At 36.9% G+C, this 12,712-nt stretch overlaps 1 protein-coding gene across 1 annotated transcript; it reads left to right on the forward strand.

The window, feature by feature from the left end:
- The first annotated feature begins 2,598 nt into the window (after window positions 1–2,598).
- On the forward strand, window positions 2,599–12,481 carry COMMD8 (COMM domain containing 8). Its single transcript, XM_082653395.1, has 5 exons — window positions 2,599–2,698; window positions 5,129–5,284; window positions 8,673–8,825; window positions 10,391–10,546; window positions 11,567–12,481. Exons 1-5 carry the CDS (start codon window positions 2,633–2,635, stop codon window positions 11,585–11,587), a joined length of 552 nt encoding a protein of 183 aa, XP_082509521.1. The 5' UTR covers window positions 2,599–2,632; the 3' UTR covers window positions 11,588–12,481.
- The last annotated feature ends 231 nt before the right edge of the window (window positions 12,482–12,712 follow it).

The raw sequence follows: 12,712 nt of genomic DNA on the forward strand, positions 1-12,712 counted from the left end.
TACAAGGGTTTTTCTGATAAAGAAAATATGTTATAAGGAAGTGTTAAAAGCATTTCTTAATTACCTATAATGATCAAAAAGAAAGACAAAGGCCTTCCATTTATTAAGTTCATTCACCGGAATGAAAAGACATTTATCCAGTTGACTTATAAGAAATGTTTCCTAGGGACTTCCCTGGTGGCTAGTGGTTAAGACTCTGAACTCCCTATACAGGGAGGCCAGGTTTGATCCCTGGTCAGGGATCTAGATCCCACTTGCATGCCACAACTAAGAGTTCACGTGCCACAACTAAAACCCAGCACAACCAAATAAATAAATAAACAAATAAAAATAAGTTAAGAAAAAAAGACACATTTCCTTGGCAGCCAAATCTGAGTTTATACAGACAAAATAAAACCCAGTATCTTCCAAGTCTTTACAAATTAGCTATCCATAACTTGTTTCAATTTAATAGAACCAATGCCAATGTAACATTTCAACATTTCCTGTGTGGTTATAGGATAGTAAGTAAACTCATTGAAACTTGAAGCCTCTTTGCTCTCAGAAATTTATGAACAGGAATAATTTTACATAGATTGCAAAGCAAATCACTAAGCACATCTATATTGCAAGGTATCTAATTAAGGTGAACAAATTAGTCAACTTCAAGTTGTAGGATAAACTGAAAAGCAGGTTTGAACTGAGAAACAGATGTGGAAAACTACAGACAATTTCTTTTCTTAATGGATGCCTTCAACTCTGAATAATGAGTTAATAGCTTTTCTGGATTTCTCAAACATTTGTCAGAAATTGTAATTACTGAAGCTAATGTCACTTCGTGGGTGAAAATAGGGAGCCCAGAATTTAGGGACAGAAGAAAGTTATCGTTTGAAACTTACTAGTAAGACTTGACCCACAATGATGGGGGACAGAAATTCCCAGAGTAACCCTCTAGAACAGAATATTTCCTAAATATTGGTTAAGAAGGTATAAGAGGCAATTATAAGGGTATGGCATTTAACAAAAAGGAGACTCAAAGAAATAGGTTTTTCTTCAAGAGAGAATACACTAAGGAGAAGCAATTCCTATTGTGTAACATTCTGGTAAGAGAGTTCAGTTAGGGTGGGTCAATATCTTGAGTGAAATGACAAAATAGAGTCTGGGGACATAAAAAACTGAAGACTGGACCTTTTCTTGTAATAATTCTAAATTAGTATAGCCCAGAGTTTTACCTAAGCAGCCAACCAGCCAGTTTCACTCTCTTGATTTCTCTCAGATATAACTTCTAGAATCACAGATTTTAATCTAACCTGATTGTGGCAATAACTCAAAAAGGGGTTGATTGAATTGTTAACCTATCAGCCCTTCCTCTTAATATGAACCTGAATCAAAACTAATTTGAGGCAGGTACAAGATGTTAGTCGGAGCCTGGTTTAATATTTTACTTTAACAATAAGCTACCAAGCATGATTTTTCCACATGAAACTGTGAAAGAGAATGATTGTTAACAGTGTTGATATACCTCGTATTAGAAATTCTCAGTTGTCTTTTGAACAGCATGATTGTGGTAGACATAAACTGTGTGTTTACCAGACTGTTTCTTTTCCTTCTTGGGAACACAGCTAAACTGTATTTTCCAGATCCCCTTACAGTTAGTTGCTACCATGACACTGGGTTCTGGCTGATGGAAACGGGTAGAAATGATGTTCCCCATTTCTAGATTTGGCATATAAAAATCTCCTTTATGATCTTTCACATGCTTTTTCCCCAGTGACTGAACAGACAGAACTCTGAGGTCTTGGAGACTAAAAGAGCCTCCTAACCACCTATACCTGTATTAAACTGACACACATATAACGAAAAAATAAATATTATGTTAAGCTACTAAAATTTTGGTGTTGTTTTGTTAGTCAACCTACTCTGACCAACGCAGAAATTGGTATGAGTGGGAGGTACTGTAACATAACCTAAAATATGTAGTTGATTTAGTGTATGGCGGCAGGCCAGAAAGCTGGGGTTCATGTTATGCACTGCCTTTGACAATTTGGAAGGCAGAACCTACGCCAACTGAGACTAGTTCTAGGCAATGCGATCGGAAGACAGATTATTATCAGCGTATGTCGGTTGTTATTGCTTGCATTTAGCAAGATGTTGAAAGAAGGGGATGAGTTCAGGTAAGATTTGGCTAATTTTCAAGCCAAAATTAAAGGGACTAGATGGAATCATAATCTAGCATTTTAAATAAAATCATTTAAAACTAAAACTTTGAATAGAAAATTTAGAAAAACTGAAAGGGAATCAAAGTCACCTGTAATCCCCAAAATGAAAGATAACCATAACTCTAAGTGTGCAGAGAAAGTTTAATAAAACTCTGAACAAAGTTACCAACTGCTTTGAAAGATTCGCGAATATGCCTTCCATGTAATACCATAAGGGCGTGTAACAAACGTTTCAACGTCGCAACGGGCATAAAGTATTTTCCTCACTCATAGGGAAAGCGAGGCCTCCATCTCTGCGCAAGCGCACAAGGGCTCCAGCGTCTCCCGGCCCGCCCCGCCCACCCCGACCAGCTGGGTAGAGTCACGTGAGCGAGCCCTGGCCTTAAAGGAGACGCCAGGACTGGTCATGTGACCCAGCCTTGCTACTCGCAGGGATGGAGCCGGAAGAGGGGGTTCCCTTGTGGCGGCTGCAGAAGCTTCCTGCCGAGCTGGGCTTGCAGGTGAGGAGGGCGCCAGGGGCGGCTGCGCGGGGCTGGGCTCCGGGAAGGCCTGGCGTGCGGGGCAGGTCCCACCTGGACGCGTTTGCGGGGCTCGTGCCGGCTTCCCAGGGGAAGGAGGAGGAAGGGGAGTGATTTCGGGTGGCCCGCCCCCTGCGTCTCCTGGAGAGTTGAGGAGGCCGAGGCTTAGGGTCGCCACTTCTGCGACCCGGCCTCCAGTGGCCTCTCCGGGCGCTTTGCACGCAGACGCCCGCCGGGCCGCGCCCGCACCTGAGTGGGGACTGCCTGTTCTCTCCCGCAAGCGGCCGGGACCAAGTGACCCGGGCCGGGGGGTGGAGTCGCCACGTAGTCTTTGAAAACTTACAATCTGGACGGGTTGGTTTGCAACCTCTCGTTCCCTATTGAACACACATTAAAGTTTCGGCTCTTTTGCACTGTATACAAGGCCCTTTGTGATTTGGCCTCCACCACCTCTCCAGCTTTGTATGCTGTCATCTCCCAAATTGCACCATGTGGTTTTACACTTTTATCTGCATATGCAGCTGCTTGTGACTAGAAATACCCTTCTGTTTGGCCAACTACTCATCCTTTTAAGACATACTTTCCCCTCCTTCCTCTGTGCTGTTTTGTACCTTCTGTAAACTTGAATTACAACCCTTATCATCCTAAATTACATTTATTTATTGATATATTAGTTTTCTCTAATGGACTGAGGCTCTGATATGTAGGACCTTATCTTATTTATCCTCAGTTTCCTTATTTGTAAAATGGGGATAATAGCAAGGCTTACTTCACAGGGTTACAGTGAAGATCAGCACAGTGTTTGGTACGTAATTCGGGCTTTATAAATGGTAGCTGTTATAGTTATTTTTCTTTGTATTTACATTAACTTGTTTAATAACTGGAATGAAGTGCTCATTAACATATTTGTGAATTAATTTAAAAAATATATTCCAAAAGGATAGCACTCTTATTTTTCAGTTTGTGTTCTGAGTTTTGTTTTAGCATGGGGGACAGTTTGGGATAAGGTAAAATAAAGGTAGAGAATTTTGAATGAATTTCAAGTTGAAAATGTTGGTTAATTTATGATAAATAAAATTTCTCTTCACATAGTGCTTTAGCCAACATTTGGAAGTAGGGTCACCAGTTGCTCATCTCTGTTCCGATATCTGTGGTGTTTATAGAGGAGTTACTGCTTAAAATGGACTGGAATATGATCCAGGAGAAAAGAGTTGGAAGCCTTGCTGCTTAAATGCATTTCCAAGTTGTTTGGGTTCAAGTATGCTTCTTACAAGACACAAATATCCCTTGAGAAGGATAACCATATTTATCATTTACCTAGAATAGTGCTGGTATAGTAGGTACTCAGTTAATATATGTTAAAGGCATGGAACGTAGTACCGTAGTAGTAGTAGTAATAGTGATGATGATGATAATAATAAGATGATGAAGGATAACAATGGCAAGCAGTGTTTAATGCCAGGAGTGTGCCAAGTGATCTGCATGTATTCTTCAATCCATACAACATTATAGGGATAGATGATATCCTCGTTTTACACATGAGGAAACAGGCACAGAATGTTTAAATAACTTGGCAAAACTAGTATGTAGTGGAAATAGGATTCAGACTAGACAGTTTTGTTCCAAAATCCAGTCTTAATTACTTTGTTTAGTTATATATGTGTTAGGGTTTCCATTGCTGGCATTAAGGTAGGGTAGAGAGAAAGGAATGTAAAAAAGAAAGAAAGGCACCGAGGGCTTTTTTTAGACCAAAAGAAATAAGTGTGGGTGTTGTGGAAAACGGAGAGAAGAGGTGTGTAGATCTACAGTTAAAAGACTTTGATCTAAGAGTCATACCTTGTTTTTTCGTTATTGGTATAAATCCGATGTCTAAGGAATCCCAAGGAGAAACTTGTACACTCACCATCTTCCTTTCAGGAACGTTGGAGAAACAACAGTGTATCTATAAAATTATTTTAGCTTCTGAAGGTGGACAATTACAGAAAGTCTGTTTTTGTGTGTGTGTGTGTGTGTGTGTGTGAAGCTCTAACTTTTTTTTTTTTTTTTTTTGGCGGTACACGGGGCTCTCACTGTTGTGGCCTCTCCTGTTGCGGAGCACAGGCTCCGGACACTCAGGCTCAGCGGCCATGGCTCACGGGCCCAGCCGCTCCGCGGCATGTGGGATCTTCCCGGACCGGGGCACGAACCCGTGTCCCCTGCATCGGCAGGCGGACTCCCAACCACTGCGCCACCAGGGAAGCCCTCTAACTTTTAATTAATAAAATAATGTTAAGGATAGTTGCTTTTCAACCTCAGCTGCTCCTGAAGGTAACATGAACTTCTCCCAACACCATTTATGTGCTACGAGGAAGATAAATCTGTTTTATAATTTTACTTATAATTACATTTATTTCTCTTTTTTCTTCTCTCTAGCTTCTTCATAAAATAATTGATGGCATTTGTGGCCGAACTTATCCTCTCTACCAGGATTATCACAGTGTTTGGGATTCAACAGAATGGATGCATGTTCTAGAAGACATTACCAACTTTTTCAAAGCTGTAGTTGGTAAAAATTTATCTGATGAAGAGGTAACTTCATTCCAAATTTATATACCTTATGATAAATAATAAATAATTTGTATTCAGTTTTTTTTATTAAGTTGGTCTTCAGGGCACTATATAAAACAAGGGCCATCATTATTAAGTGTATAATAGATAACAATAAAAACCTCATAATTTTAAGTGGAAAATCTGCAAGTTCTGGATTTTTGTAGTTTTGTTTTTGGTTGTTTGTATATTTTAAAATTGTGAAACATTTAAGTCATATAGAAGAAAACGGAAAGTTATATAACTGACACCTATATTCCCATTACCACAATTAAACAGTTGTTAAAATTTTATTTTATGTATTTCAGGTTTGTGTGTGTTTTAGAAACAAGGCATTACAGATACACATAAATATCACCCTCCCCCTAGAGATTACCACTTGTGAAGTTGTGTGCGTGTTTTGTATTCTATATTGTGTGAATATTTGCATCTTTAAGCAATATATACAATTATTTGAGCTGTTTAAATGTGTAACTTGTCAATGGTAATGTTTATTTGTAATTTTCCTGCCACGCTGCGTTTTAGATTTACCACTGTTCATAAATGTAGATCTGGTTTATGTATTTTAACCCCTTGTAGTATTTGATGATAGGAATTAGTAGGGCTTATTTTTCTATCCCCCTACTGATGAATAGTTGGGTCATTGCCTCTTTCATTATTATGAATAGTGCAGACTCTCAACCACTCTCAACCACTGCGCCACCAGGGAAGCCCGAAGGTCAGAGTTTTAACATGAATTTTTAGGGGACATTAAGTGCATAGCATGGGATTGCACTGAATCTCTAGACTGTTTTGGAGAGAATTGACATCTTAACAGTACTGAGCCTTCTGATCTATGAATATGGTATAACCTTCCATTCATTTAGATTAACTTCAGTTTTGCTCTAATATTTTGTAGTTTTCAATGTAGAGGTCTTGCAGATATTTTGTTGGATTTATTTCTAAGTAACTGATGTTTCTGATGTTCTTTAATTTTGCTCTCCAATTGCATATTGCTAGTATGTGCAAACAGTGTTGATTTTTATATACTTTGTGTCCAACAGTCTTTCTAAATTTATATATAATGGTTTATAAATTTTTTTGGATTTTTTTTGTATGCAATCATTTTCTTTTTCAATTTTAATACCTTTTATTTCTTTTTTTCCCCTCTTATTGCACTGGCTTATACTTTCAGGACAGTTTTGGGGAAAAAAGAAAAGCAGTGCCTTGTTCCTGACCTTACAGAGAATGTATGTGTTCACTATTTCACAATTTAGTGTGTCAGCTGTATGATTTTATGGGTATCCGTGATTAGATTAAAGAAGCTTCCTACAATTCTTACTTTGCTGAGAATTTTTATCATTAATAGGTATTGAATTTTATCAAATGCTTTTTTCCTGAATTTATTATTTTCACCTTTATTTTGTTAATGTGATGCCTTGCATTGATTTTTGAATGTTAAGCTAACCTTACGTTGCCAAAATAAACTCAACTTGGTCATGATGTATTATCTTTTTTAATATATCTTTTGGTTTGATTTGCCAATATTTTGTTTAGGATTTTTTCATCTATATTTGAGTGATATTGGCCCATAATTTTTTTTTCCTATAATTTTTTTTTCAGAATATAAAGTTTTATTCTGGTCTCATGGAATGAATTAGGAAGTTGTTTGTTTTGTTTTTTTCTCCTTTTTCTCTGAAAGTTTGTGCAAGATTTATTTCTTTTGTCACTTAGTACTGTGTTACCATGTTGCTTAATTTTCAGATGTTGGAATTTTTTTTCAGTTATGATTTAATTACACAGTGGCTCAAAAATATAAATAGTATGGTTCCAATCCTTTGAAATCTTGTGATTTGCGACATGGCTCAGCGTATGTTTCATTTTGGGGGATGTCCCATATACACTTGAAGATAATATGTATTCTGCAATCGTAGGGTGTAGTGTTCTATGTGTAGTTAGGTTAAGCAGAAAATGTTTTTCAATGCTATATTTTTACTGATTTTTTTGTCTCTTTCTATTAGTTACTGAGAGGTTTGTTAACATCTCTAATTATGAAAGTTGATTTACCCATTTCTCTATTTCTACCAAGTTTTGGTGCTTTATATATTTTGAAGTGGTGTTATTACGTGCACACACATTTATGATTGTTATGTATTTCTGTTGAGCAACCCTTTTGCTATCCTGCTCTATTTCTTAAAGTCTGTTTTCTGATACATTAATATAGGTATACCAGCTTTAGTGGTTTCCAAGTGTATTCACTCTTATTCTGCTTCACTGGTCAGCCCTTTTTACTTTCTGTTTTGCAAAAATTTGTTAAAACCTCTTGTTTATTGGTTATGCATCCTCATCTTATTGTTTCATGGTTATAGAAGTTTTTTTTTCATTTATTGATACTACTATTTTAAAGGGTATGTGAGAGTGTGACTGTTGTTTACATTTTAAACAGAAAGGCCCTAAAGATGCTCAGCATCACTAATTATGAGAGAAATGCAAATCAAAACTACCAGGAGGTATCACCTCACATTGGTCAGAATGGCCATCATCAAAAAGTCTACAAACAATAAATGCTGGAGAGCGTGTGGAGAAAAGGGAACCCTCATACACTGTTGGTAGGAATGTAAATTGATACAGCTGCTATGGAAAACAGTATGGAGGTTCCTTAAAAAAACTAAAAATAGAACTACCATATGACCAAACAATCCCACTACTGGGCATATACCCAGAGAAAACCATAATTCAAAAAAACACATGCACCCCAGTGTTCATAGCAGAACTATTTACAATAGCCAGGACATGGAAGCAACCTAAATGTCCATCAAAAGAGGAATGGGTAAAGAAGATGTGGTACATGTATACAGTGGAATATTACTCAGCCATAAAAAGGAGTGAAATTAGGTCATCTGTAGAGACATGGATGAACCTAGAGAGTGTCATACAGAGTGAAGTAAGTCAGAAAGAGAAAAGCGAATATCGTATAATAACGCATATATGTGGAATCTAGAAAAGTGGTATAGGTGGTCTTATTTGCAAAGCAGAAATAGAGACAGAGACGTAGAAAACAATGTGTGGATACCAAGGGGGGAAGGGGTGGGGTGGAAGGAATTAGGAGACTGGGATTGACACGTATACATTATCAATACTATGTATAAAATAGACAAATGATGGGAACATACTGTATAGCACAGGGGATTCTGCCTAATGCACTGGGGTAACCTAAATGGGAGGGAAGTCCAAAAGGGACGGGATATCTCTATGTGTATGGCTGATTCATTTTGTTGTGCACTGGAGGCTAGCACAACATTGTAAAGCAGCCATACTCCAATAAAAATTAAAAGAATAAACAGAAAGGCCCTTTCACTGATTTTCTAACCATCTATTTTTATTTTCATAGATATCTCAGCAGTTGGATCAGTTGAATTCATCTCATCAAGAAGCTATCATGAAATGCTTAAAAAGTAGGAAAGATGAAATCAAGCAGGCTCTGTTGGAAGAAATAGTTGATATTTCCTCTTCACAGCTACAGGATTTTGATTGGCAGTTAAAGGTGAGAATATATTTATTTATGAGTATTTATGCTTTTTATTTCATTTTTTGAATAGATCTATTTTTTGTAATATATATCTAAAATTTCTGTATTTTTGAGAATACATTTTCCTAAAAATGTATCAAAGATAATTAAAATTACATCTTTTGTGTTAACTTGGGCATCAGTAAGTGCACTGCAGACATCTAAACCATGTATAATAAATTACAAGTATAATAAATTTAATTAAGTAAAGCTTTAAGTCATTAAAGGACTAAAAGTCATGTAGATGAAGGAATAGATATGTACTCTGTGGCTCTGGTGGATAGGACAAAGGCTAAAGTATATGATTTGTAATAAGATAGGTTTCAATTCAACCTAAGAAATAATAATTTAACCACTATACGTATCTGAAAATTATTATTTTTTTTTTTGCGGTACGCGGGCCTCTCACTGTTGTGGCCTCTCCCGTTGCGGAGCACAGGCTCCGGACACGCAGGCTCAGTGGCCATGGCTCACGGGCCCAGCCGCTCTGCGGCATGTGGGATCTTCCTGGATCGGGGCACGAACCTGCGTCCCCTGCATCGGCAGGTGGACTCTCAACACTGCGCCACCAGGGAAGCCCTGAAAATTACTTTAACCTCTTTTTGAGTTAGCACACTCCTTCTCATAGCTGGTATTCAAACATAGGCTGGGAAACCACTTGTTGGAAGTATTGAGGAAAATTATTGATGAGGCGGACAACCTGAAGGTGATGCTTTCTCAGATATTATGGGTCCTGTGTTTTGGAGAGAGGATGGAGGAGCTACGTGAAGGTTTGTTTGGTCCTGTAGTGTATGCATCACAAGGGAGATCCTTTGAGGTTGGTTGTCAGGGAGGGAGTCCTTTACTATTGCCCAAGTAAACTCTCGCAAGTGGTAGCACTCCAAAATTCAGTTATTGTGGGGTTACTGGCTCAGATTCCAGGAAAACTGAGTTTCTCTTTGCCATCTGCCAGTGAAGCTATGATGATTGTTTCAAAAAGCTTTAGTATCGTCAACAGTTGGTTCTTCCATTTCCTCTAGACAGAAAGTAGAAGAGGTAAAAGTGTCCTATGTTTTTGTTGAGTGGCTCTGATCAAAGATGGTATCTTGATAACATTTTTCAATAGTTTAATAGAGAGTTATCTGCTCATTATTTAAGCATCTTAATTTCTGAGACTTAACGGTGTTTTTAGTTTTATCTTTGTACACGGACTTTCATCCTGTTGTTATCATTACACTTCTTTAAAATTCTGTTTCTTGATGCATTGAACCCATTCAGTACTTCCCAGCCATAACGCTGCTCTAGATTTCTACTCCTACCATAAAATCCTGACTGCTTGTCTTTTTCCCCTAAACTACTTTCTCTCTTTTCTTTTTCTATTCTTCAGATATATGCTGGTTTGGCATGGGTTTAATTTCTTTTATTCCTTTCACATTTCCCTGTACTTCATAGCAAACAGGAGTACTCTTTTTTCTAACGTGTTGTTTGTAAGCTCTGATGCATATGTAATATATTCCTTTTTAATACTACTTACTAATTAGTATTTTTCTCATTTTAAACAGCTTGCACTTTCTAGTGACAAGATTGCTACACTACAAATGCCACTTTTAAACCTTCATCTAGATGTGAAAGAAAACGGTGAAGTCAAGCCATATTCTGTTGAAATGAGTAAAGAAGAGCTGCAGAATCTAATAAATTCCTTGGAAGCAGCTAATAAGGTATGTGTTTTAATTTTTTTGTATGGTTCAAAATATTTAATTTCTGATTGATACCATTAGAACAATATAAGAAAAACTAATCATTTATGTTTAATACTTCTTTTGTTCCTGATATTTTATGTCAAGCACAGAAGATACTTTGATATGTTCTTCTCTAGTTTTAGATATTACATTAATTATAAATTTAATTTACATTAATAGAACATAATTTATCAAGTGGTTATTTTTTTAAAGAATAACAGCTAAATTTGTTTTGCTCCAGTGCTCATTAATGGTAAAAAAATTTTTCTGAAGACATTTAATGATTAATAATTAATGATCTTGAAGAAAAGATTGTCTTATTTACTGGACAAATGGCAGAAAATCACCTTAAGTACCAGAGACAAAGTATGGTTTGTAGTTATTATGACAGAAATCAGCTTGAGACAAAATAGAGCTAATGAAGGACCAAAAGCTTTACATTTACAAAGGACTGGCTAAGTAACAGTAACAATTCCGAGTGTTTAACTAATGTGAAAAGTAATATTTAGACAGTAGAAACTGCTGCCGTGAGGAAGACATAATTCCCTACCTTGCGTATGTTCCTTTCCTTGTTGCCGAGCCTCGTCTCTAGTGATCGTGTCTCAAGGATTAAAGTCAGTTATTCTTACCAACCTCTCTTGCCACTAACCCATCTTGGCTCGATCTTTTTGAAAGTCTGGTATACTTCATCTTCCCTCCATACTCTGCAGTCACTCGGCCATCGTGGTGCCTTGATGACTGGTCCACATGCCCAGTAACAAACTGGTAGCCTGGCTTGCCTTTGGATGAGGCTACAAGTCTGGAGACGTGTGTGGCAGAGCCTGGTGTAAATGTTAGATGAGTCTGAAGCATGGATCCTGGCAGACCTGTGTCTTCTGTGCATTGTACTTGTTAGTTCTCCAGCCCCTTCTTCAGAGATTTCAAAGCATCTCATTCAGCAGATACTGGCATCATTCTGGGATAACCTGATTCCCACCCTTCCCTCCCTTGTGTTTTAAGGTGGTCCTGCAGTTGAAATAACTGGAAGTGATGAATACCAATATTATCGGATTCCACTGCTACAACTGATACGGCAGAGTGAATACCATGTGTTAGGAAACCTGTGATATACTCTTATGGCCTGCTGAGAAAGCAGCAGTGTTGAGATTACAAAGACAACAATTTATCAACTTCCCTAAAGAACAGGAAATTATGTGGTTGACAAGAAATGCATAAAAACATGAAAGATGAAAAGGCTATAATAGCAGTTTATATTTTCATAATGACTGTTTTGCTTCATTTATTACATATTTGAGAAACCTTTACAGATATACAGTTTTATTGAAAGCTAAAAGTAGGCTCTAAAGTAATGGAAACTTACAAGCACAAATATACTTGAATATTGCTTAAAGAACTATGTGAATAGCAAGGATGTTTATTATGGTTATATATGGTTAATTTGTGATATTTTAAAAAAATAACTTTTAAAGAATGTATAAGCTACATCTGTAACTCAGGAGATCCCATGTTTTTCTCGTATTTCAAAGGAAAGTTTATAAAATGTAAAATTTCTTAGAGAAGTGCTCCAGACATGAAAAAACACTAAATCTGTGTGAACAATTTTGAGTTTTGAATAATAGAAACTAAAATCTCATATTAGAACATAGATAAAAATGAAAATAACACTGTAACTTCTGTATTTCTGTGTCTGATCAGGAGAGTATGCTCTGATAAAAAGAATACATGTCATTGTATAGAGTATACACTACTATCAAAATGTCAGCTAAGACTGTATATAGACCACATTTGTTGTAAACTCTTAATTTGTTATAAACTCTTAATGAAGTTTTGGATGTTAACAACTTCATTGGAAAACAGACCATTTTTAATTTCAGTTAACTTTAAAAACAAGCATTTTGAGCAAATAAAAAATATTTTATTTTTATATATTGCTTTATTTCAGATGACTCTCTACATAACTCAATAACACATCATTGGTACCTGATTTTTGCAAGATTTATAATTCATTAGAGCATCAGATTATTATTCGAGGTGTCCAGAGCATTCCCTCTTATTCTCATCATACAGATGAGGGTAGGCTTAGTGAGATTAACAAAAGTGAGTGCAGTTCGGACGGTGCTACTCAAAACGTGTCTGTAGGCTAAT

The sequence above is a fragment of the Grampus griseus genome, assembly GCF_964374135.1.
Source record: "Grampus griseus genome assembly, chromosome: 4".
In the NCBI taxonomy this organism is placed as follows: Eukaryota; Metazoa; Chordata; class Mammalia; order Artiodactyla; family Delphinidae; genus Grampus; species Grampus griseus.

Coding starts and splice junctions, on each gene's coding strand:
- COMMD8 (XM_082653395.1), top strand. CDS start 2,633: ATGGAGCCGGAAGAGGGGGTTCCCTTGTGGCGGCTGCAGAAGCTTCCT. Junction 5,285..8,672: donor AAAATTTATCTGATGAAGAG/GTAACTTCATTC, acceptor TTATTTTCATAG/ATATCTCAGCAGTTGGATCA. Junction 8,826..10,390: donor ATTTTGATTGGCAGTTAAAG/GTGAGAATATAT, acceptor CATTTTAAACAG/CTTGCACTTTCTAGTGACAA.